This window comes from Sitophilus oryzae, unplaced genomic scaffold, assembly GCF_002938485.1.
Source record: "Sitophilus oryzae breed Bouriz unplaced genomic scaffold, Soryzae_2.0 scaffold_1801_pilon_pilon, whole genome shotgun sequence".
Classification (NCBI taxonomy): Eukaryota; Metazoa; Arthropoda; class Insecta; order Coleoptera; family Curculionidae; genus Sitophilus; species Sitophilus oryzae.
In genome coordinates, this window is record NW_022146504.1 from 3,281,158 (window position 1) to 3,308,511 (window position 27,354).

At 32.1% G+C, this 27,354-nt stretch overlaps 2 protein-coding genes across 5 annotated transcripts in view; one reads left to right on the forward strand and one right to left on the reverse strand.

Annotated features, from left to right (window-relative positions):
• Positions 1-2,434: 2,434 nt before the first annotated feature.
• On the forward strand, positions 2,435-3,513 carry LOC115883002 (40S ribosomal protein S12). Of its 3 annotated transcripts, none has more exons than XM_030901274.1 (5): positions 2,435-2,543; positions 2,668-2,700; positions 2,948-3,133; positions 3,193-3,349; positions 3,408-3,513. In XM_030901274.1, exons 2-5 carry the CDS (start codon positions 2,684-2,686, stop codon positions 3,468-3,470), a joined length of 423 nt encoding a protein of 140 aa, XP_030757134.1. In that variant the 5' UTR covers positions 2,435-2,543; positions 2,668-2,683; the 3' UTR covers positions 3,471-3,513. The 3 variants fall into 3 exon arrangements, with proteins under 3 accessions (XP_030757134.1, XP_030757135.1, XP_030757136.1); XM_030901275.1 differs by having other exon boundaries at positions 2,473-2,546; XM_030901276.1 differs by having other exon boundaries at positions 2,497-2,543; positions 2,773-3,133.
• Positions 3,514-7,299: 3,786 nt separating this feature from the next.
• Positions 7,300-27,354, reverse strand: part of LOC115882952 (E3 ubiquitin-protein ligase TRIM71-like) — a 34,843-nt gene continuing 14,788 nt past the window's right edge. For both annotated transcript variants that reach the window (XM_030901220.1, XM_030901219.1), the window contains exons 4-8: positions 25,833-26,396; positions 17,024-17,238; positions 13,710-13,896; positions 12,571-12,953; positions 7,300-9,887 (exon numbers count right to left, since the gene is read on the reverse strand). In XM_030901220.1, coding sequence (XP_030757080.1) covers positions 9,735-9,887; positions 12,571-12,953; positions 13,710-13,896; positions 17,024-17,238; positions 25,833-26,396 — 1,502 coding nt within the window. In that variant the 3' untranslated portion in view covers positions 7,300-9,734. The remainder of the gene's footprint in view (positions 9,888-12,570; positions 12,954-13,709; positions 13,897-17,023; positions 17,239-25,832; positions 26,397-27,354) is intronic.

Here is a 27,354-nt window from a genome sequence, read left to right on the forward strand (position 1 = left end):
GACTTTTAGCTATATTTATTAATCATTTAGCCTAGGTTGACGTCACATCAGGGGGGAGGGGGTTCTAAAAATGTGACAACCCGCGACAAGGACGGGAGGAGGGGTTCAAAAGTCCTAAAATTCGTGTGACGTAATTTATGGATGTTTAATGTTAAAATTAATTTATGGATGCATAATAATAATGTTTAATAATGTTTAATAATTATCCAGATTTCAAATGGTTTTTAAAACATAATATCGCCATTTAAAACCATCTTGAAAATTACTGTCATTCTAATATTTATTTAAGATTAGAAAAACAATGTAAAAGAAAATCAGTAAACCCATATAATTAAACGTTGAATGGAATACAAAAAGAAATAGAATATCAATTTGTATTCAAAAACTGTCAAATATTGTTATAAACAGCTATTATGTTAATAGATTTTAAATAGGTTAATATTGGCTTTGTTACTTTCAAAAAAACCGCTCATGTATGGGAAAAAAGGCACATCCCGAAGACATATAAATTAGTATTCTGTCAACGTTTCAAGGTTTCGCAAACATCTAAAGGATTTATAAAAAAAGACCAGCATTCAGATAGACTAAACTAGAAGTCAATGTATGTTTACGAGCGCCTGAATCAATTGTATAAAGTTTTTGCTTTTATAAAGAATATAAAAATGGTCTAGGAACATAAATGACGCCACACAGAAATAAACGTTTCAATATACACAATATGTATAGGTATAAACTTAAGTGCGTAGAAATCGGCCCACTGTGAACTTTTGGTTTTAACTGTGTCTTTTAGAATCTATTTATCAGAGCAAGTAAAACATATGAGATGTTTCAAAGACAATTTAACATGCTTTAATATGAGTATAAATTTATCCAGAGTACTTATCGTTGAGTAACGGATTACTTATGGAGGTGGTTCCTGCATGATCTGGGGTGCAATTTCTATGACTGCGCGAACCGACTCAGTTCTCATCTGTTGGGGCGACCGTCGGCACGGAAGAGTAAGTATAACTGGTGCTAGGTATATTGAGGAGATTTTAGCAGTTCATGTAATACCTTACGTCGACTACATTGGAAACGCAGTCACTTTTATGCATGACAATGCGAGGGCACACACATCAAGAATCATACACGATTGCATTTCAGAAGTCGGATTTCGGCTTATGGAATGGCCAGCATGCAGTCCAGACTTAAACCTGATAGAACATTTATGGGATGAGCTAAAACGAAGAATTCGTGCCAGACGAAGAGCCCCAACTTCTATCCCAGAGCTCATTGTTGCAGTAGAGGTAGAGTGGCTTAACATCCCGCAAGAAACAATATCAAATTTGATCGAATCTATGCCAAATCGTATGAGAGATGTTGTTAGAGCAAGAGGGGGTCATACCCATTATTGAAATTTTAATTTAGTTAATAGTCCATAAATAAATAAATAAATAATAGCATACCTCTTAGTAATAAAGAACGTTAATTTGTTTCATACATAAATTTATTAATTTTAATCCAAAGAAACCAAAATACAAATTAATATCTCTTAACTCTTTTCAAAGAATATGAAATTGTATTTCAAACAGCATATATTTTTTCTTAATCTGACAAATAGATTCTAAAAAATATATAGTTAACTTCAAAAGTTTGCCTTGGGCCGATTTCTATGCACGCAAGTGTATATATATATATGTGCGAAGAACCCAAGCAGCATTTGGACGTCGGGACAACGTTGTGTCACGCGACCAAACGTCGGGGCGCAACGTCGGCACAACCTCGTGCCAATCCTAGTCTGTACTAGTTTGGAGAATAATTTTTGGGTCGAAACGACGTTGGATACCGACGTTGGCTAGAAGCCTAATTTAGTACAATCTGCAACGTTGTTTAAAATCCTAATTCACAGAAATACAAAACTAATATGGCGTCTAAGTCGCGTTTTATCCTAAATTGGGATAATTATAGTAAAAATATTATTTTCCCCCTCGCTAAACATTTCTATTGGATTTCCTGCATCCCGTATATATCTTTTTGGAACTCGAAGACGATTTTCTTCTTCCACATGGTCCAAAATATCCTCAAACTCTTCTAACATATTCAAAACTGTTTAATCAGACAAAACGGATTTACAAGCATATTTACAAGGGATTTACTTTGTTTACAAAAAATTTGGGTTAAGAAACTATGAAACTATCCACAGATCACATAAACTATCCAAAATGACAATCTCCAAAATGAAAATCGCAATCTCCAAAATGACGTTTGCTCGTGTATTCTGTGGATTCCGCTCTCAAGAGCCCAAGACCGTCTTGGCGTCTCGAGACTCGAGATGCAACTATAAATACGGGCCGTAGATTTTGAAGAAAAACTACACGTAGTTAATCAGGTTAATTACGTCTTAATTAACTACTTCCGAACCCTGCCGATAACTCTCTATCTGACATCTTGACATATTTGATGTTTCTTTCATTTTCTTTCTATGGTGTATGGTTTCTTTCAAGTTTCTTTTCACTCTGTGGTTCTTTTAAAGTTTGTGTTTGTTCGCAGAAGGTTCGCTTCAGGTAGTGGTTTTTTGAATTGATATATTTCTATAAAAATAGTGGTCATCTTTTTAATTTTAGCTACAGTATTATTCAATAAGGTTCTTTTAAGTAGTTTTAGTAATTTTTTTCTTAATATTTTTAGATAGAACTTCAGGAAAATGTCTGACGCCGAAGGGTAAGTTTTTAACCTCAAACTTCATGTAGTTAGTTTTCAAACTAGAACCATAACATGGATTTAAAAATCTAGGGGATATTGAAAGCATTGTGGCACAAGAGAAAATTCTTGATTTACTCTAGAAATTGAGAGTCTACTGGTTAACTTTGGTGGTCCTCAGATAAATGTTATCCTTTTTTAACATGAAAACAACTGATTATTTTGGGACCTGCAAAGTAAACACGTGTTAACTCGAGGATGTTTTTAGAGAGGAAATCCCCACTCAGGCCCCAGCAACTGGGGGAGCAATGGACGTCAACCAAGCCCTACAACAAGTCCTTAAAAATGCCCTAATTCATGATGGAGTTGTTCACGGACTTCACGAGTCTGCCAAAGCTCTAGACAAGAGACAGGCTGTTTTATGTATTTTGGCGGAGAATTGTGATGAACCAAGGTAAAAATTTTAATAATTTTGATTTTTGAGGTTGTTTATTAATATTTTTTTTGCTTTAGGTATAAACAGTTAGTACAGGCACTTTGTGCCGAACATCAAATTGATTTAATCAAGGTTGATAACAATAAAAAACTAGGAGAATGGTCAGGTTTGTGTAAAATTGACAACACAGGAAAGGCAAGGAAAGTTGTTGGAAGTTCATGTGTAGTGATTAAGGTAATATAATAATTTTGATATGGCTTAAAAGTTTTTAATTATGTTAATTTAATTCTAGGACTATGGTGAGGAATCCCTTGCGTTGGATGTCCTTAGAGGATACCTAAAGAATGCCGCATAATATGTTATCTAATTTTTTAATATAATAAAATGTATACAAATAATGATGTTGTTTTACTCAGTTCTTTATTATATTTTATTTTTTTTTGTTATCATGTACCTGTTAGTGATGTGTAAATGCAAGACTAGACACCACTGGTCTTGTCTTGCAGTCTAATAAGTAGAACAATTTGTGTAAAGTAGGTAGTAACAAAGTAGTGCACTTTTTTATTAAATTTTTACTAGAGGCGGTACCCTAGAGGCAATTTCTGCATAAACAATCTTTAAATAGCTTTTCAAGTAATTTAATGCAAATCAAACTTTCAGGAAAGGAACAATATTGGACAAAATTTTTAATCTTTCAAAATACAAGGTGGGTCTTATAAGAGCAGATCTTTTTAGGGGCGGTATTTAGACCGCAGAAACACGTCTTAAGTTTTTCTGGATTTTTTAAAATCTATTTAAACATCCATATACAGGGCGTCCCAATAAGTTCATTGGGCACAATTTACTTCTATACAAAAGTGGCTCACCCTTATAACTTTTATATTTTTTCATATAAAAAAACGAGATTTGTATATGCCATAAATCATTGACATTCAATTGTTTTTGGTCACTTCCTGTTTCACCGGAAATGACTACAACTTTTGATTTTTAAATGGCACCCCCGGTATTTTTTTACTTTATTCGATAGAAAATGTCACTCTGAATAGAACGACATAGTAGCTTCACAAAATAGAAATCAACTACTTTTTAGTTGATTTTGTTCCGTTGTGATTTAGTGTAATTTTATTTTGCTGTGTAACACCCTTGATTATAAACAAGGGTAACACCAAAGGTTCCAACCCTCAACTGTAATCTTCGATGGCTTCACGGTCAACGGAACTGAATCTTTACCGTAAGTTTAGTACTAAGATTAGGTTATTAGGAGCAGATATTTGGTTTCTTAAATTATGCAAAGCCAATTCAGTTTATCCTAGTTTTATTAAAGTTGATATTCCAAAAAGTAACGTTAGTGATAAATTGCATGGTAGAGAAAATTGCAAAACAAAAATGGCTTGATTTAGAAATCAAATTTCTGTATAGTAAACGAAGTATGCTTGAAATTGAAGCCTATGGACTTTACAAAAAACTTACTTATAAGCTAACTAATGTAGAGTATGAATGTTGGTGTTTCTTTCAGAGAAATATGTTTGTGGTTATCAATTCAAAATTTGTTAAGAAAATGTCCATTTTGAATAATAAGTTTAAAAAATTAAAAAGCTCTAAAAACAAACATGTTTTCCAAAGAGACATAAACATAGTAGAGAATCTTTCTTCGCAGACTTTTGATAAACAAGAGCTCAGTTTATTAAACAAAGGTTTAAAGTTTGCATTGCCCAACTCTGGTAGCGCTTTGGAGGAAATCGTCGTTGGTGTTGAAACTGCTATTCAGCACTTGCCCGAGGCTTCTAAAGTATTTACAAGAGAGGCTTGTAGAAATCAGTTATCAAAAAATATCGTTTCAAGTAAATCATTAAAATCTAACAAGGAGCACAATATTGTCAAGGGTTTGCGTAACAAAGATTGTTTCTACGTAAAAGCTGATAAGGGAAATAAGGTTGTTATATTAGATAAAAAAGACTATTACGATAAGGTTAACAACTTAATCGATAATGGCCCCTACATAAATTTGAAAAAGAATCCTTTGTCGAAGATGGTAGCAGACGTTAAAAAAACTCTAAAAGAATGTAACACCCTTATTGATCTTTCTTTAAAGAGGAAATTGCAAGTATCCAATCCCTCATTACCAAAATTGTATGCTTTGCCAAAAATTCATAAACCGGACAAGTCTATGCGCCCAATTGTTTCGGCTATAGGTTCTCCGACTTATAATTTGGCAAAATGGTTATCAAGGGAGTTCGAAAATTTACCTAATCATGAACCTTCTTTCTCAGTTAAAAATAATATTGAATTCATTAACAAAATTAAAGATATAACATTGCACGAAGGTGAAATTTTGGTCTCCTTTGATGTATCTTCGTTGTTCCCAAGTGTTCCAATTCCACATACTTTAGGCTACTTGAAGGAATTACTGAACGCAAATGATCTCGACAACAAAACTGTGATTGAATATATTGAGCTTACATCGTTATGTATGAAACAAAATTGTTTTCAATTTAATAACAACTTTTTTGAACAGCGGGAAGGTACAGCAATGGGTAATCCATTGTCTCCATTTTTGGCTAATTTATTCATGAGCAGGTTTGAAGTGGAGGCTAAGAATCAGTTTGAGTATTTTCCAAGAGTATGGTTTAGGTATGTGGATGATATTTTTGCTGTTTTTGACACACATTCAGATACCATAGATAATTTTATTTCTAAGTTAAATAATCGTTTTCCTTCCATTAAATTTACGCATGAAATTGAGAACAACGACAGATTACCATTTCTAGATGTATTAGTTATTAGAAATACTAATAATTGCCTGGAATTTGATATCTATAGGAAAAATACCACCACACGCAGATATATTCCTAATGAATCACATCATAGTGTTGAACATAAAATGGCTAGTTTAAATTTCTTAGTTCATAGGTTACTTAGTTTCCCACTTTCCAACGAAAGATATGAAATAGAAAGAGATTACATTAGGAATGTAGCTCAGTGTAATGGATATTCTCCTTCACTAGTTGATAAATTAATTAGAAAACGTAGGTATAGGTTAATGATTTCTGAAAATTCGACTTTTCAAGTGGAGAAAGATACGTCTAAATATTTTTTAATACCGTTTGATAGAGAGTTATCCCGTGGTCTAAAAGGAATTTGTAAGAATGTCAATTATAAACTTGTGTATAGTGCTAATAATAAATTACAACAATTATTAGGTAATCCAAAGGATAAAACACCTCCACTGGAAAGGTCAGGTATTTATGAAATTTCTTGTAAAGATTGTAATCAGAAATATGTTGGGCAAACTAGAAGATCAATATTAACTAGATTTAAAGAACATTTAGCTCAGATAAGATATGGTAGACCGGATAAATCTTGCGTTGCCGAACATATTGTTGATAAAGAACATTGTATAGATCTTAATAATTTAAAATTAATTAAACAAGTCTCAAATTACAGGCAATTAGATGCATATGAAAGCATCAGAATTAATAAATGTAAAGATAGTATGAACAGAGTCAACGGTCCAATTCCTTCAAGTTCTTTGTTCCTACTACTCTAGTGGCGGAAATTAACTGTTACGCTCAGTGGGCTCTGACTCGGTTGGCTAGATTTGGCCACGCCCACTCGGTACCTACTGGGCGAGTATATAAACGCTCAACTTGTAGATTGTACTTTAGTTTATAATCATCTGCTGATGATGCTAACATGGTTAGCGAAACGCGCGTCCAGTGTAAAAGTAAATGTGTTTTGGTGTATTGTGGTGATTTAGTGTAATTTTATTTTGCTGAGGTCCCGTCCAGTTTAGCCATTGCAGCAGAAAGGAGGCGTTAACTTGAACCTCACATACATTACCATAGCGCCTTTTGATTTTTAGGAGTTTTCTAGGAAAAATTCAATCATATTTTCATGCTTTTTGTAATTTCCTCTAACACGGTATGGAAATTTAAAAAAGTATAAACGGGATTGACCATTTTAGAACAAGCAAAAATTTTCATGTAGAATGCATTTTTCTCAAAATGTCAATAATAAAAAAGTGTGTTTTCTTGTAAAGACAATCCGGGGACACACTGTGTATAATATTTAATAATTAATAAAATGTATTACATATGTAACATGGAAAGAAAACAAGTATAAATAATTACAAAAAGTTGGAAATTATTAGTACATCTTATGTATGAAATAAAACAAATTTCTTCTTGGAAGTGTACCTTTATTTAAGTATATTTTTTTTATTTAGAAACATTAATATGGCACTCTAGATGATTACACACCTATTTAACTTAAGAAACATGCCATTCCTCGTCTAAAATAGAAATATTACACTTCAGAATCTGGAAGTATACAGAAACGATTATGTAGTGCCATAACAAATAATTTTCCAAACGTATTACCATCGCAGAATACAGTGATGATAATACGTCCGTATTCCACATTACCATAATAAAAAAAGATTATATCAAATATTTCCTATAAAGTATTTATTCTTATTATCTAAGAGTGTTTCCATGAGTATTATTGAAATTCTCTCAAAAAAAACATTTACTTATAACACCTACAAGAACGTTAAAACTATGGTACAATAAACTTTTTAAAAAAAGAAATGTTAGGAATGAATGAGTAATTATAAAATCGCTATTATTTCCCATAAAAAATGCTTTTTAATTTCAGGACATTCAGAAAAACATACTTTTCTGATTCGTTAATCGACTCTTAAAGTAATATCACCAACCATTTTTATTCTTTTTGAATCTTGTTACGTTTAAGTATACAGAGGTTCTAAATCTATTTTCCTTTATTAAAACTTTTTTAGAATCTTTGATTTAGATAAAAATTGCATATTTTGCGTAAAGAATATTTTCAGATGCACCTTTTTTTTAAAAATATTTTCACTTCCTGGTATTTTCGGTTAAACCGGAAATACCAGGAACGTGTTTAGAGATTCAATACACAAAATGTGTTTATTCATGTTGATGACAAAAAGCGCAGAATTTAGAGGAACTACTATTTAAATATCCAAATAAGGCCATTTTCGGTTAAACCGGAAGGGCAAAAAAAAAAGAAAATATTTTAAAGAGAAAATAGGTACATCCGGAAATTTTCTTGACATAAAGAATTCAATTTTGTATCTAAAATAGATCTTGAAAAAACCATAATGGATGGTATGAAAAACCCTGTATAAGCTATTTCTTACAAACATTTATTAACTAAAATTGCCAAATTTAAATTTTGCACACGATCACAGTGTTTCGTTTTTAAAGAAACTAATTTTGAAAATTCCTTAATCTACCTATCACAACACAAGATAAATCAAAATGATAATACTTCTTCCTTTTTTAATAATTCTGGCTTTTCTAAGCTTCAACAGTCTTATTAATGCAGTGTCTATATTATCATTTATTAAAAAAATTAAAACAAAAAACAAAGAAGCGTTATAAATTAAGACAACCAACTATATAAGAAAAAAATAGTTTTACATCCTGGCGTCTAGATGGTGCAATAAAAAGTTTCATATTTGTGGAGCGCGATTCGAGTTTTTGAGAGGTTGGTTTTCTTAACTCTGATCTAATATAAAAATCAAACGAAAAACAGAAACCATATTGATCAGGGAGCACCTAATGCTTAGACTCAATACATATTAGTAAAATTATTAAACTAAGCACATATATCCCTCACAATTGGTATAAATTCTACTTTTTCTAAGTCTACGTATCTATTAAATCCATGATCTGTGTTCTTTATGGATCTATTAAAGATTTATTTAACTACTATATTTGTACTATAATTTGTACTCTGGCAAATAATACCGTGTTTGTACTAATTGCTTTTTAGAAAATCAGTCAGTCTTTTCGGATTAGCTACTCGTATTTGGATTGTATATGAATATGTATTTGTATATAGAGAGCATCAAATTTCAGTCTTTCAGCGTTATATCCATAATAGAACATAAAACTTATACATTACTAAAGAAAATTAATATATTATTATAAAAAAGTTTATAGGAACTATACAAAAATCAACAGACTTGCAGTCTTCAGGAAGGATTATTTTCCAAAAAAGAATAGTTAAAAAAATGAGAAATGTCATATATACAGGATGGATATAGAAATAAATGTACATGTAAAAAATCATCCCGTATATCTAATGGTACATTTCCTAAATAATTAAACTATATTAAATAATTTCAAAAAGCTCAAAAACAAATAGTCATATAATGGATAATTATATATATTTTTAAAATATTTCTTTCTTTCAACGTATACTTTTATGTAGATAGTTTTCAAATGTCTTTAAAAACATATTAAAAAAAACATTAAACAAAGAGACCAAAATAAAAAATTAAATATAAAAGATATATTTGTGTGAGCAAAAATGGCATAAAATATTGCAAATTCAATCGAACTATAGCTAAGCTATATATTTAAACAAACAAATACACAGAAAATTTCTGAATATTTATATAGATATCCAGTTATAACTGGCCAAAACCTCAAATATGCCTTTCCGTTCAACCGAACGAAGTATTTGCTTAACTAAAGTTTTATTTTTGTCAAAAATCTTGGTGACAGTCGTTTAAAGACTCGCTGTGTGTATAAATCTGATCAAAAGGCACTTTCGGGGTGAGATTTCGAGGTTAAAATTTCTGTAACCTGTGGTTATCTGAGTCTACTATGTAGATGTGTCCTTTTTGGTCCAAGCACACGTCGCTGGGCCTGTCGAAATGGCCTGGGTCGGATTTGCCTTGTTTTCCCACTGTCCATAGGAATTCACCGTTTTCATTGAAGACCTTAAATAAGAAGAGAAATAATTATTTATAGGGTCTAAAAAGTCATGATTTTATCATGAAGAGGAAAGGAAATACAGGGTGGCGCCTCTCATACGCCGCGGAAGCCCCAAGGAGAACGGTAGTATGTAGTATATCGAAATAAAATTTTGGCAGCATATGTAGGTTAACGGAAAACATTTTATAAAAATATATAGAATTATACAGGGCGTCCCCAAAAAAAGTTACACATGAAAGTTGTGTTTTTTCTTATGGAACACCCTATATATTAATTGGTTTTCGGATTCTGGGAGAAAAATAAAGGAGAGTTTTATTAATGAATCATATAACTAAAATCTAAGGATTTTGACATATTTCACATTTTGTGAAAATGAAGAGTAAATTTTAAATTTCGATAATAGCTACCTAAGTTTTAGTTGGCCTTGTATAGCCTGATAGTTAATTACAGTAACCACTGTATGTTAAACCAAATTGAAATTTGACCCGAAAAGTTATACAAGTTATACAAATTAATATGGAACATTAGTCACTTTTAAAAGCATGTTACTCCTTTATTTTAAATGGAACACCCAGTATATTTTTCCGGTGTTCAATGGGGAATTTATACATCTTCAAAATATTATTAAGGTTGCCTACCCCACAGACAAAGATTTTCCTAGATATTTTAATTTTTATGATTTTGCGTCAGTAGATCTTTATTATTTGAAAAAATCTAGGGTGGCTGGTGTGATATATCTTTGGTTAATTTAACAAAAATTAAAGATTGTAGAGTAAAATACCCAACGATAATAAAAATATACAGGTTTAAAACATATTTTAATTATTACTGAATTAAAACTAGATGTAAACCTATAATTATGTGACAAAAATTAGCTAGATGAAATTAAATGCTCAAAATGCTTCCTTTCCTTTTAACTGCATAAAATGATTGTATTTTCAAAAGGATCTTTTCATTTTAAAAGGCATATGTGGGGTTGTACCTCGAAAAGCAGCTGCAATAATTTCTCTCATGTTGTCGACAATAGTTGGTTGAGTTTTGTAAACACTGTCTTTAACATATCCCCATAAAAAACAGACTAGATAAAATCAGGAGCATTTAAGTAGTTCTATTAATTGGCGAATGCACACTGCATTCACCAATTAATAGAATCATATCAATTCTTTCTGATGTAGGATAAGTTTGCATTTTCGGCAAATTTCTGAGAATTTTTTTTGTTTTAACTGACAAAATGATAACTAGTTGTTAAAGTTGGACTAATTAGACAGCTATGTTGAAGTAACGTCAGATACATCACAGCCACCTAGATTTTATCCAATAATAAAGATCTACTCAGATCAAATCATGTAAATGAAAATATCTAGGAAAATATTTGGTTGAGGGGTAGGCAGTCTTAATAGAATTTTGAAGAGACATGAATTCTCCATTGAATATCGGAATAATATACTGGGTGTTCCATTTAAAACAAAAGAGTAACATGCTTTTAAAGGTGACCAATGTTCAATATTAATTTTGTCTCACCATGTATAACATTTTGGATCAAGTTTTAATTTGATTTAAAGTACAATAGTTAGTTTAACTACATATTAGGCTATATCGGGTAAATTCCAACTTATGTAGTTTTTATTGTAATTTAAAAATTGTTCTTTATTTCTAGAAAATGTTAAATATATCAAAAACCTTACATTTTAGTCATATACTTCTCTTATAAAACTCACCTTTATTTTTCTCCCAGAATCCGAAAATCAATTAATATATAGGGTGTTCCATTAGAAAAAACACAACTTTCATAAAGCGTAACGGCTTAGCTACGTTGAAACGCCGGTTCCCATTAAAACACCGAAGTTAAGCGACGTAAGGCGATACTGGTGGATGGACGGGTGACCGGTTCGAAACACTGTATTGTGCTGTTGTTCAACGGAAAAGTGTAAAATGTATTGATACACACTGCTTATTCACGCCGGTTCGAGGCCGTATGAGATCGGATATCTCGTGAGTAAGAGTTGATTTAGACACTTCCTAAGTCGGTAGGCCTTTGACCATGATATGGCCGAGGACCGCGGTTCGGATTCCGCGTAAACAAAGTAGGCCCCGTCCAGATTAGCCCTGGGGCGCTATTCTGTAAAATCGTCGGTATCGGTAAGTTACGACAGCTCTCGATACGTATTTGTATATAGTAAAAAGGTGTTAATTGTTGTTGTCATAGTTACCGATCGGTCCTATAGCAGATATCGCAAATTTGTACCGGTGAAAATCGGTATCTCTACCGTGCCCTTGTTAACCTCACGGTAGAGATACCGAGAGTCGTCGGTACAAATTTCCGATATCTGCCATAGTGCCGATCGGTAACTATGACAACAACAATCAACACGACGCTCATTGGCCGTACGTACCGATAGCTGTCGGTAACTTACCGATACCGACGATTGTACAGAATAGCGCCCCTGGCAGCAAAAAGGAGACGTTAACTGAAATCTTTACTTTACTTTACAACTTTCATATGTACCTTTTTTGGGGGACACATTGTAGAACTCTATATTTTTAAAAAGTGCTCTGAATTAACCTACATAATATGCTCACAAAATTTCAATACAAACTGTTGTTCTCCTTGGAGCCTCCCCGGCGTATGAGAGAAACCACCCTGTACAGGGCAGCGTGATTATAACCACCTTATAACGTCCAACTTACTTGATAGCGGTAATTTTTTGAATCCACCACTACGAACCATCCCCTATCATCGCAACACAACCCTTGCGGCCTAGAAAACTGCCCCATGTCTTTTCCCTCCTTTCCAATCGATCTGATTCTACCCGTCGTCCTCTCGATTAGTATCACCTTGTGCAAGTTGAAATCGGTCACCATAATGTTGCCTCTGGGGTCAAAGGTTACGCCCCTGGGCGAGTCGAACAGTCTGGGCACATTAGGTTCCCTTTCCCCACCCCACTTGGCCACGAAGATGCCGTTGGAGTTGAACAGTTGGACTCTGTGGTTGCGGGTGTCCGACACTATAATGTAGCCGAAAGAGTCCACCGCTACGTCCCACGGGAACTTGAACTGGCCTAGCTGGTCACCTGCAATCAGAAATCACATACTGTTATCAGAGCTGCAACAAGTCAGTTTCAAAAAGACTTAAAAGAAATAATTTCTTTCAAGTCAAGTCATTTTCGTAAAGATTAAATCAATATAATATAATTATAGTTGTTAGTTGTATATAGCGGTTGCCATATTGTTGAAATTTCCATACTTGGATTCACTCATAAAACGCTCCAATGGAGGTGTTCTTAGTGGAAATGCTCCTCATGCTTGACGGCACCCAACAAATCCACGGGTAAATGCTCGGCTCTAGTATATAAGCTCAGTAGTTTTAGGATTTAGTTTAGTTCACACTTGATAACGGTCAGTGATATTCTTCTCTTCTGACCGAAACGTTGTGTAAGCAAAATAAATCAAAAAAAAGTCCGAAACTCCTTGTTTTAATTTAAATCCCGGCACCCCGGTAGTTACGCCAATGGGCATTTCCTCAAGTTCTGTTTTAAAATTAATTTATTTGTGTTAATGTTAAGGACAACGTCAGAGAGAATATTCAAAGTATGAACCAATCGTTATTGTTGGTTCATACTTGAACTAAGGTTAGACTAATGCAAAGACCGCCGCGGTATTTCAACCAAGAATATTCGTTTACGTTGATTAATTATCTTGAGATTAGGACTAGTGCTAGGGTTAAGCTTGGAGGTATGAACCAGCCCTTAAAATTTAACTACACATCTTTCGGGCTTCGTTCTAAATAAATTTTAAAACAAAAAAGAGAAGAAATTCTTAGTTCTCACCTTCCGATCCAAATGTAAAAAGGAATTCTCCATGTCTGCTGAACACTTGAATTCTGTGGTTGTCTTTGTCGGCCACCACAATTTCATCGTGAGGACCCACCGCAACTCCAGCACATTTATGAAACTGGCCCTCGGCACCACCTTGCGTCCCAAATTCGAATACAAATTTTCCCACAGTATCGAAAACCTAGCAAAAAAAACATTTTATTTAAAAAATATCCACGTATTTTAAGCATAGTATTTCAGCTACAGTTTATTCAACGCCTAGATTCATCAAGCGCAAAAAATACATGGGCCATGTACAGGGTGTTCCATTTTGGTTGAAGTCATACGTTTTTTTCCGGTTGTCTTGTCTACTTTTTGGCTTAGGTTTATCAGGGGAGATCAATAAGTAAGATTTGTCTGACAACTTCAAATCTGTTTTAGAGTTTAATCTTGTCTTTTGTAGTACTGATTATGCCGAATTTCAATGTTTTTGCAGATTAATGTACCGTTGGTTCTTTTTTTGAACTTATAGACTGACATAAACTTATTTCATCTTGGTTGTATAACGCAATTACGATGTTCCATATTATACTAACGTTCTTGTTATTTTATTTTTATTATTCTATCTTGATATAAATATCAATATTCATTTGTAATTTGTATTGTTATACTATTATATTATTCTAATTAATATTACCTGATATTATTAGGATTTCCTAAAGATGATCGCCAAATAATTTATATCACTATCAGTGGCGGCTTAACCATGAGGACAAATGGTCAATGCACCCCCCCAAAAAATCGGGAGAAAATTAGAAAAACTTATTTAAATTATACTTTTTGTAAATCACTTTTTTTCATCCTAAAATATTCAAAACTATTCAGTTTACTACGTATAGAAAATATAATGGGGGGTTAAGGTGCGATAGATATACAGGGTTGTTCACCACATACGACACGGAGTATTGTAGCTAAACGATGTGATTTTTACAAATTGTAAGTTTGGGGTTCGTTGAAGGACTATTAGAGCTACAATTTAAAAATATTTTTACAAGATACAGAGTGTCCCAAATAAATAAAAAATATCAAAGTTGTATTTTTTTAAATGGAACACCCTGTATATTATTACATTTTTAGTTTCTACGATTAAAATAAAGGTAAATTTGATTAAGATTTATTATACTTAAACCTTACCACACCTTACCGTTTTTGAAATATTTTCAATTTTGTGAAATTGCAGTAAAAATGTTAAAGCTTTATTTCTCCAAGGGTATCAATGTTTTTAATACTAAATATTTAATGAAGTTTATTTATTGATCAGTTATTGTGTTGCAATAATAAAAATAATACTACCTTATACAGAGTGTCTAAAAATTTATTTTAAATAATTATTAGCTTCAAACGGCAATAACTTCTTTAATTTAAATAGAATGCCCTGTATATTTTAGGAGAATCAGATGCATAATTAAATTGCCTATCAAATTGTATTATACCATTTTTTACCTATCCCTTCAAGTTTTCGTAGAAAATGCATTTTCTTATAATTTAGACCTCATTTATCAATATATCCATTGAATATTGACATTTTAGATTGTTTTTAAAGCAACAAATGTACAAAATGTACAGACTAGTAATATTATCGTTTTTAGCAAAACGATAATATTACTAGCCCATTTGTATGCAAAAAGAAAACTATTTAAATCTTTATAAATAGTATACCATTAATTAAATATAACACCATTATTTCCGCCCATATACTAATTAATTACATACTTAATTGTGTTCGTTAATAAATTATTATAAATAAATGTGGATTTGAGTCAGAAATCAATATAATAATAAGTTATCAAATTAAAGTCTCTGTTGTTATAAATAACCATTTATTAAAAAATGAAATATCATTTTAAGGTGTTACTTTTTTATCACACTGTCTAATGCCCATACAAAATTCAGTTTTTTAGTATTTGGAGCAATTATTATTAATCAACGCAAACAGTCAGTTAATGTAGTTTGAATACTGGAATCATATTAATTGGTCCTCTTTAACAAATATTTAAACAGTTTTTTTTAATTTTTTAATGAAATAATATACGAATTATATCGGCAATATTAGTATCTGTACTCTTTAAAAATTTGATACATCTTTAAAAATAATCTAAAATGTCAATAGTCCACGGCTATATTGATAAATAAGTTCTAAATTACAAGAAAATGCATTTTCTACGGAAACTTAAAGAGATAGGTAAAAAATGGTATAATATAATTTGATAGACAATTAAATTGTGCATCTGATTCTCGTAAAATATACAGGGTGTTCCATTTAAATTAAACAAGTTATTGCCGTTTGAAGCTAATAATTATTTAAAATAAATGTTTAGACACTCTGTATAAGGTAGTATTATTTTTATTATTGCAACACAATAACTGATCAGTAAATAAACTTCAGTAAATATTTAGTATTAAAAACTTTGATACCCTTGGAGAAATGAAGCCTTAAAATTTTTACTGCAATTTCACAAAATTGAAAATATTTCAAAGTAAGGTTTAAGTATAATAAATCTTAATCAAATTTACCTTTATTTTAATCGTAGAAACTAAAAATGTAATAATATACAGGGTGTTCCATTTAAAAAAATACAACTTTGATATTTTTTACTTATTTGGGACACTCTGTATCTTGTAAAATTATTTTTAAATTGTACCTCTAATAGTCCTTCATCGAACCCAAAACTTACAATTTGTAAAAATCTCATCGTTTAGCTACAATACTCCGTGTCGTATGTGGTGAACAACCCTGTAGTTTATATTGGCCATTGACCGCGTCATTCATAAAAAGATTTCTAAGGTAGGCAACTTTATATACACTTGTATTTGGTAGTTTCAAAAATCTATGGGTAGTTTGCTGACAAACTATATAAAAAGTGGCGGTTTTTGTCTTTGTCTAGAAACCCCAGCGTCTTATTATTGTAATTTGTAATATTGTCTATTAGTTGAGAATCCATATAGTTGATTAAGAAATATAGAGTGCATTATTTCTATATAAATATATTACAGGATTTCAGTCATATCGCTGGAAAAATTTCGCCGTTTGGGCATTTATAACTATAACTGTTTGACCTCCGCCTATAACTCTTTAACCCGTCAGACATGGTTAGAATTTCTGACACGTTTATCCCTATTTTCCCTACCTTCATTCTCTGATGTAGCTTCTCTTTTATTTAGAATAGTGCAATTTGGTGTTGAATAAACTATAAACAGATATCCTGGTCGGAATTGTTGACCCAAAATTCTTATTATGAAATTCATGTCACATTAGGGCAGATAATTACTTGAATTCTATTATTGCTTCTGTCTGCTACTATAACCTCTCCATATCGATTACAAGTGATGCCCCATGGTCTGCATAATTCTCCTTGGCCCATACCGGAGTTTGACCACATTTTAGTGGGGATACTCCCAAAATGAATGACTGTTACCATCTCGGGGCAGTTGAACACTGGTCTACATCTTAACATGGATAATTGTAAGGGATTCCCATAGGTCGCTAAAAAATCCAGATTTTATAACCCTGGTTGAAAAAATTCATACAGTGTCATAGGTAAAGTCCGCATCACACTGAATTTTTTTTATTGACTTAGGTGAAATTTAACTTTGGCAGTAGTCTCTGTTTTGATATAGATTAAAATTGAAGAAAATGTAGCATGTTGCTTTCGGGTATCTGTCAAATTTGACATATTATGAAGTAAAAAATGTCTAAAAAATATAGAAATATAGATTTATCTTTTAATTTTACATAAGTATAGGTACCACTTTTCAACCATCTAGATGAAAAATAAAATTTCCTCATTTTTAACCAATAGAAGCAGTTTTTTGTGGTAGAAACAAAAATATTTTATGGTAGTCCGTTTATTAGTCAAATTGTTATTTTTAAAGGTCATATAAGGATGTCCCACTTAAGATGGATACAAGCCAATATCTTGATTGTTTGTTGAGCTGTTGAGCAATCTTTTTCATTTTTGGCAGGAGGCTGTATGGCTATAAGACCTACATTTTGCCCAGGGTAAGAAATGAGATGCCTCATAGACGTACGTTTTAATGGGGTTTGATATTTTTCGAATCAAGAGTAAACTACTCTTAGGACAGTATTTATTACAAATCTGATAAATTATATTGAATCCTCCTTACCTAAGATACATAAGTTCTAATTTTTATAAATATTGATACAAGGTGTGTCATTAAAATAAGACATTTTTATTTTTATTATTATTTTTTTAAGTACTTACGACGCCACTGGATAAATAACTGGTTTATTATCCAATAACCAATTATCAATTAATAATCGATTTAAGTTTTCAGATAGCTTCCATAATAATTAAGATACGATACAAAAAAACTAAATATTTTCAATTTATTTTGTTTACTTTAAAAAATTGTTTTTTAAGTGTGCTAATACAAATAAAAATAATTTAAAAACCCAGTTTTCAATGGAATCTGAAATATGATCTTTATTCGTTTTATTGAGGAATATTTAAAAAAATCCAAATAGTTAGATATTTAAAACAATCACTATTTGAAAAATATGCTCTAAACAAAGTTTTTTTGTATCGTATCTTAATTATTATGGAAGCTATCTGAAAACTTAAATCGATTATTAATTGATAATTGGTTATAATTGGTTATTGATAATAAACCAGTTGTTTATCCAGTGGCGTCGTAAGTACTTAAAAAATAATAATAAAAATAAAAATGACTTATTTTAATAGCACACCCTGTATCAATATTTATCAAAATTATAACTTACGTATCTTGGGTAAGGAGGATTCAATATAATTTATCAGATTTGAAATAAATACTGTCCTAAGGTAGTTTACTCTTGAATCGAAAAATATCTAACCCCATTAAAACGTACGTCTATGAGGTATCGCATTTCTTACCCTGAGCAAAATGTACGTCTTATAGCCATACAGCCTCCTGCCAAAAATGAAAAATATCGCTCAACAAACAATCAAGATATTGGCTTGTATCCATCTTAAGTGGGACACCCTGTAGGTAGTCAGTTAATTTTTTTAATCAATTAATAGTTTTCACAGAAAAATAAATTTAGTTGTAAAACATTAAACTAAAGTGATGCAAACTAAAAGCCAGAATGTATTTTTCATAGCCTAGTTATATATTTTCTTGGTTAGACATTGCCCCTATAGTCTCTGATCAAATGAAAATTAAGGTATTTTAAAAAATTGTTTTAACTAATTTACTACTATAGTGGACCTGATTTTTAAAGAAAATATAAACTTAAATTAACTAATTAGAGACAAAAAATGAATAGGAATTATGTCATCTCGATATATGAAAGAAATACGCATAGTTTGTAGCACGGAACTCATTTTTTTTACAATAGAATTTAACTTTTCATAAAAAAAACTTTTTTTTAAAAAAAATTTTTTCAAAACATTTAACTCGATATACCGTATGATCGAAAAAAACTGCGTCAGCGATGGCTATGAAATGAAGATCGCTGTCATTTCATTTTTTATGTAAAATTATATGGGGAATGTCATTGATGTTCATTTCCAAGACAACTGGACGCCGTTTTTTATTATCTTATCATACGTTATGAGTACTAGATAAATATCTGACTAACAAACAAGCAACAAGCTCCCATCAGTTATGTTGTATATCACGAGGGCCGATTCTCGTTAAAAATTACGAAATTTAATTTTTCATCTAGATGGCTGAAAATTGGCATACTTATATAAAATTAAAAAAGAAATATCCTTTTCAAATAATGTTTTTCAAAATTCGACCGAAACCTATTTCTTAGACATTTATTACTTTCAATGTAAAATTTGACAGATACCCGAAAGTAATATCACAGATTAGGTATACTAGGTATATGTATACAGATAAAAATGTTGTCCTTAGTGGTACGAAAATTGTTTTTTATGACGATGAGCAAACGAGTAAAATTTCTTGTGCGCAAAAATAAACTCGCCTTTAAACAGCGTAATAATGGGAAAAATGATTATTCGAGTTTCAAGCGATTGCAATAACCGAGTGGTCGATCGAGCGAAATATCACTCGTATTTAAAAATACGGTTTTCACCCGTCGCTTGTTATAAGTACTCGTTAACGCCAAGCGCCAAGCAGTAAGTTGCGTGCGCAGTGATGAATGGTAAATAGCAAGCGGCGAGCGATTGGCTGGATCGCTTGATTTAGTTTATTTCAAAGAATTGTCGATGTAGGTCGTAAAATTTTGTCCCTCAGATACGCAACGGATAAATATATATACGGCGTCGTATAAATTTGCTACCTGCAATGTATGTAGAATATTCGCTCGGCTTTTTATCGAGTATGTCACATTAAAATCGGATTTCAATTTATTTCATTCTAGGATCGCTTGCGTTCGTCGCTTGGTACTCGCTACTTGCATCGCTCGTTCATAATCGAGCGATGTCGGTTATTTCAATAATCGAGTACTCGAGCGAATTTTCGCTCGAGTTATCCCATCACTAAATAACTGGGCCGGTCACGCGCTGTCGGCTGTGCACAATTTTAGAGGCCATAAGTGGGCGTGCTATGTGCGCAAACTAGTAACCTAATAGTGCGCGACACCGAAAATTGGAATTACGAAAAACAATGCTTTTGACGATAAGTTTATAATCTGTATAATCTGTGGTAATATACTAAATTCTCTTATGTCATTTTGAATCTAAACCTAAGCAGAGGCTATCGCCAAAGTCAATAAATAACAAAAAGTTACATATGCTGAAGACTCTATCTGTGACACTTTTAATATTAGAATATCAAAGAAATAAGTAATCATAGAGGCGCCCTAAATATATACAGGTTGTTAATTTGTTTATTACTCGCGGCAAGAGCTTTATGGTTTTTCAACCAGTTTTTTTTCAAAAAAACGGGCCGAGGTTGCCATATTTCTATGGCAACCTCGGCCCGCTCGTCGATAGACGACGAGATGGGACGAGTCGGCAGAAAGCCCTATAAGTGCATGCGTTCTCAATAGGTAGTGTTGCCATTCTGTTTCCCTATAAGTAACTGTCGAGTTAACAACCTGTATATACCGATTTGGTCATCGAAACTCTGCGGTCTGGACTTTAACGTGTAAGACAGTGATGTACACAGCTTAATGGAAAATCAAACGTATTAAAAAGAGATAAAAATTGGGTCGACACATTTCTTCTATGTGGTATTGCCGGATTTTGCATCAACATTTCAAACAGCACAAGTAGGCGTTTACGAAAAATGTTGCATCTAGGGTTGGAACTTTATTTTTCACTATTAGTTATTCATTTTACTACAACTATAATAGATTATATTTAGTGTAGATATATTATCATTTCAGTAGTATACATGAAAGTTTTTTAAAATAGCTTATATTTTGTTATACACATTTTCCTACAAACGTAAAAAACCGGCAACACTGTATGCCGGTTTTGATTTTCTCTCTCTGTCTGTCAACCGGTCATTTACAGTGCGTCTGTTGGATCTGTGTCTATGAAAGGAATGCGGACAAAAAACATTTAAATAAACAGCAATATATTTTATACGTCGACTTGACGAGTACGTCACCGCAAATCGCTCCGCCCACTCATTTTATTGGCTACTTGCAAATTTGTCGAATTTTTATTGATGGGACGCGTCGTCTAATTTTTTCGTTTCCCCTCTCACGGATACCCCGTAGCCACAGAACGGACAGACGTACTGTATATTATTCTCTGTCACTCGCATTAAAATCCAGACCACATCAATTGGATGACCAGCAGGATATATAGTTCGTATCAGATAAACTTTCAGTCACGTGATTAAGCTTGACCAGCACGGCGTTGCCCACTTTTACATATTTTCTTTTAATTAAAATATTTTAGGAAACAAAAATAAATTAATTGTGAATATATAAACAGTTATTATTTACATGTAACAGTATAGGTACTTAAGGAACATAAAGGACTATTAAAACCGCTTTTCCGTCAAAATATTCTAATAAAGTTGCGAAGAGTTTTTTACGGCCATTAAGCTGTTGCGGACTAGTGTGGACTCAGACTAACCTGACTAATATGCCCCGCCCGACAATCAGTGGAAAAATCTGGATACAGAGAACGGCGGCTAAAGCCTAGTTCATGCACTTGCGAATTGCGATTTACGAATTGCGAAATGCGATCTGTTTTCTTTCTGATTGGCCACCTTCAAGGAAGATCTTGAAAGCGACCAATTGCAAGGCAAAGGGAACGCATTTCGCAATTCGTAAATCGCATTTCGCAAGTGCATGAACTAGGCTTAAGAAAGTACGAGTAAAATCTAGACTGTCTGTTTCGCTCATATATAACCCGACGCCTGGGTCCTGAGGAGGACAGAAACAAACAGATTCGGTCGACGCCTACAATTGCCGCGTTAAATTCAAAATAAATTTCTTTTAGATAACTAGTTATAAATAAGTTTGTAAATACTTCTTTAAGTATTTTATCGTTATTGTTTTGTTACTTAGTGTAAAATAAATTGTGTTTAAATAAATTAGACTTTTTATCCACGGATCCGACGAAATACGTAACAAAGCTATCTTGTACACTTCGCACTAAAAGAGGTTCTAAAAAGAACAATGTTCGACTGAAAATCTGCTAGTAAACATTTTTAAGCTTAAAGTATCACAACACTATTTATTTAAACCAAAAACTCTAATACAAAACTAAAGTGTCAAAACGAATGACTATGTCAGGAAATAAATAAATAAATGTGGCAACTTGACATTTTTTACAGCAGAGCTACCACCTGAATCCCCAGCGGGAAATTTAAATTTCAGTTAGTCAGCCCGGCGACGAATATGTCCATGGTTTTAATGTCCAATGAATTTTTAAAATCGCGCCCCCGATTACGTAACTAAAAGTTTAAGTGGTATCAAATATATACAGGGTGTTCCAAAAAACATGTGCCATCTGTCGTGGGGAGATTCCTCACGTAAAAATAAGATTTATTTTTCATATCAACATAGGTCCGGTTCTGCTTTGTTTCGTAGCTACAGGGTGTTAAAGTCTTAATATTTTTTCGATTTATTATAATTTTCTTCCAAGTACTGTTAGCGTTTCGATTGAGTTTTTGAGGTTAAAAGTTACTATAAATTCGACATATTTTTTAAAGTTAAAAAAGTGTCGATATTCACCAGGGACGTGCATATGGGTTATCACTGGAATATTTTCCTAAAAAAAAACATGTACTCCACTGACTTTTTTTCTCTTGTTAACGAAATAGTGTAAGCAGTTTAATGCCGATTAAAAGTTGTCTCTTGATATTTTGTCGATTTCGGCCTTTTTGATAAGATAAACGTAATTTTATTAATTTGCCTTCGTCCAAGTCTAATCGCAACCTTTAAAAAAATTAATATCATTAATTTGCGAAAGTTTTAAATAAGTACTCATTGATTCCTTATCAAAAAATATAAAAAAAAGTTTCTATAAACATGGGTATGGAAACGCATAGTTACAGGATGTTAAAATTTAATAAATAAAACGCGCCGGGAGGCATGTATAGCCGCCCATACTAAAATATGTTAATATCTCGAAAACTGCGACTTTGACTGAAATTTTGTTGCAAATATTATTCCTAATCTTAATTTGAAAACCGCGTTTTGGTAGCCACTGTAATTTTGGAGTTACGATTTTTTTAAAATTTTTAACCCTCTCCCATATACCCCCTTACCAACCCCCACCCCCACCAAAAACTAATGGCCAGATTCTCGGATGCCACAGTATTTTTGTGCCAAATTTGGTTAAAATCGGTTCAGCGGTTTTTGAGTTGTCGTGTTACAGACGGCAGACAGACGGATGGACGGACGGACGGACGGACGGACGGACAGGCAGACAGACAGACAGACACCATGAAAATATTTTGTATTTAGGTCATTTATGACCCAAATAACTCATTTTGAGTGAAATTAAAAAAACTAGTTTTTTGTCGATCTTAATAGCCTACCATACCTGGTATGGTCGGCTAAAAATATGAAAAAAGTTCCTATAAACATGGGTATGGAAATGCATAATTTTAGAATTACAGGATGTTAAAACTTTTTCAAATTAGGATTTTTGTAATTATCTTAAATACCAATACCATTACCATACCAATGTTTTTTTAATAATTTTTAATAATAGTAATAATAAGTATTAATAATATTTTTTATTAATAAATTAGGTCAAATATATAATTTAAAAATTTTATTTTTATTTTAATTTTACCAACTTTTAATTGGCATTAAACGGCTTACACAATTTTGATATTGAAAGAAAAAAGTCAGTGGCGCACATGTTTTTTTTTTGGAAAATATTCCAGTGATAATCTATATGCACGTCCCTGATGAATTTATCGACACTTTTTTAGCATTAAAATATGTAGCACTTATAGTAACTTTTACCCTCAAAATTTCATTCGAATCACTAAAAGTACTTGGAAGAAAATTATAATAAATCGAAAGATTATTAAGACTTTAACACCCTGTAGTTACGAAACAAAGCAGAATCAGACCTATTTTGATATGAAAAATAAATCTTATTTTTATGTTAGGAATCCCCCCACGAGAGATGGCACATGTTTTCTGAAACACCCTGTATAACAAGGTGTCTCAGATTTTAATCGGGAAAATTTAATAAACGATAGAACTTGCAAAAATAAAACAAAAAGTTCATATGAACTTGTAAGATTTAAAGCTTCCTTTTCGAGATACAGGGTGTTAAAGTTACTTAAAAAAGAAAAAAAAATAAGATATTTGAAAAACTATTTAATCGATTTTGATATAACTTGACCCGTTTATAATAGGTATTTACTATGGGACTTAATTTGATGTAATTAGATTTAAGTTTAATGGCCAGGGGCGGCGGTGGGGCATCACTGTTAAATTATTTTAAAGGAAAAAATAGGCACGCCACTGCTTTTCTAGAAGTTTAATATTATTTTTGGATTTAGTAATTAAAAATATTATTTTTTGTCTCGTGACTTTTTTGTCTATCTTGCTTACTTCTTGCAAAAAGCACTCCAGGGTGGAGTGAATGAATGAATTTAATTTTTTTCGCAAGAAGTAAGCAAGATAGACAAAAAAGTCAGGAGACAAATAAATATTTTTAATTACTAAATCCAAAAATAATATTAAACTTCTAAAAAAGGAGTGGCGTCGCTATTTTTTCCTTTAAAATAATTTAACAGTGATGCCCCACCGCCGCCCATGGCCATTAAACTTAAATCTAATTACATCAAATTAAGTCCCATAGTAAGTATTATAAACGGGTCAAGTTATATCAAAATCGATTAAATAGTTTTTCAAATATCTTATTTTTTTTTTCTTTTTTTTTAAGTAACTTTAACACCCTGTATCTCCGGTATCTCGAAAAGGAAGCTTTAAATCTTACAAGTTGATATGAACTTTTTGTTTTATTTTTGCAAGTTCTATCGTCTATTAAATTTTCCCGATTAAAATCTGAGACACCCTGTATATACCGGATGGTGCATCGTTGTTGGAAACATAGGAAATCCGATGCAAATTTTGAACTGTCCAGATATTGGCTCCCCTATTGATTTTACAGCGTCACAAGTCAATATCAAAGGTAATTTAATTTTAATATTGAGGGGAAATTAACCGAAACATGCCAGACACACTGGTCTAAGCTATTTCCGCATAGTACCATTTTGTCATGCTCACACTTTTTCTTTATGTGTATAACAATAAATAAATTATTACTAATACTGAATATTAAAATTTTATTAAAATTATGTTACGTCTGGAAATGACGCTCTCCGCTGACAACTTAAGGTATGTCGGTTTTTGACTGGTGTTTGATTGTTACCTATTCAGTTTTAATTTAAAAATCGATTCAGTTTTTCTCAAATTACTCAAAATCGGCTAGTCCAAAATTGTTCAAATTTGACAGGTGTATTTACCATACATAAACCTTTAAAAAATCTATTTACAACTTCGCTGTAAAATCAATAGGGGAGCCAATGTTTGGACAGTTCAAAATTTGCATGGGATTTTCTATGTTTCCAACGACGATGCACCACCCGGTATATGAATAATACTGGTTTTTAGTTAATTGCAAAAGAACTTCTCTAGGTTTCCTTATTCCTCTAAAGTAATGTGATACGTACAGTCTTTTGAATGAAAAAAATTAGAATTCTTGTACGTTTTATGAATCGGCTCAAACGTGTTTACGACTCCACCACCAAGTTGACCATTGGGTAAGTATCCGTCATCTTCAAAAGGCCATGACAAGGTTGCTGAACACCTGTAAAAATTCTTCGCATGCATCATCTCCTTGAAGGCCTTGTAGTTTGCTATCATTAGCTCAAAAGGTGACGTAAATTTAGAATGATCAGCAATACTATCTCTTGCTTGAACTAATTTTGAGTAATAATGTTTAATATTATCCATTTGAGATGTGATTCCGGATATTTTAGTTTGTCGCGCATGTTCGATCCTGATCAAAACATCTCTGCTTTCTCTGCTATCCAATGTCAACGAACATTTCTGAAAAGAATGCTTGATATTGGCAACAGCTTGATGAGCTCTAGTATCAATTTCATCAAGGGTGTGTTGCAAATAGTCCAAGGATTGGCGCAAATGGAGAATTGTCTGTCTAATTTGGCCGACGATTTCGAACGATATCAGTTTAACATTTTGGACGGCTTCACTGATCTCAATAATATTGTGACCTAGAAGAAAATATGTTTTAGTACAATATACAGGGTGGTCCGAACTGTATTACTGTATTCCGGAAACTTCAGCAGCATATTCTGCAAATAAAAATAAGTAAAAAAGTTTATTTAAATGTATGTCCTAAAATGCTTAGTTTTGGAGATACAGGGTGTAGAAGTTTCATTTTTATTTCGATTTTTTTCCAAATAAGTTAAGAAGTAACGTCAATATTTGGATAAAAATTGGTGTCTGGGAGTTTTTTGACATGATAAATTGTCTAAACTAGTCCACCTACATGTGTTTTAACTGTGTTGAAGAGTAATAACTTTTCGCCCGTACCTCTATAAAACTACTGAGTAAAAAAATATACATTTACGACGCTTTTTACGTAAAAAAAGTCTCTTGTAAAAATCGCTACCAGCAACCCTTCTCAAGATATTTAGAACAGAAATAAGCAAACATGTCATTATTGACAAAAAATAAACCCGTTGCGCGTTGAGTCGATAGTTTTTTGACTGAAATAATAAATTAGGGAATTCTTTTTTTAAATTAATCATAAATTTTTCTGCGAAAAAATGATGATAAAACAGTTTCTGTTGAATTTTTGGTACAAAAACATTTTAAATTTATTAATTTAGTCTAATAACTATTTAGTCAACACGTTTAATTTATGTCAATGATGACAGGTATTGATAATTTCGATTCCAAATATCTCGAGAACCATTACTCATAGCGATTTTTACCAAGAGACCTTCTTTACGTAAAAAAAATGTAAATGTATATTTTTTTACTCAGTAGTTTTATACAGGTACGGAAGAAAAGTTATTACTCTTCAAACCAGTTAAAAAATATGTAGGTGGTGCCCTCTACAAGTAGAAGTCATATTGACAACAAAATCAAATTTATCATGTCATAAAACTTCCAGACGCCAATTTTCAACCAAATATTGACGTCATAAATTATTTGGAAAAAATC

Coding starts and splice junctions, on each gene's coding strand:
- LOC115883002 (XM_030901274.1), top strand. Junction 3,134..3,192: donor GAGAATTGTGATGAACCAAG/GTAAAAATTTTA, acceptor TTTTTGCTTTAG/GTATAAACAGTTAGTACAGG. Junction 3,350..3,407: donor GTTCATGTGTAGTGATTAAG/GTAATATAATAA, acceptor ATTTAATTCTAG/GACTATGGTGAGGAATCCCT.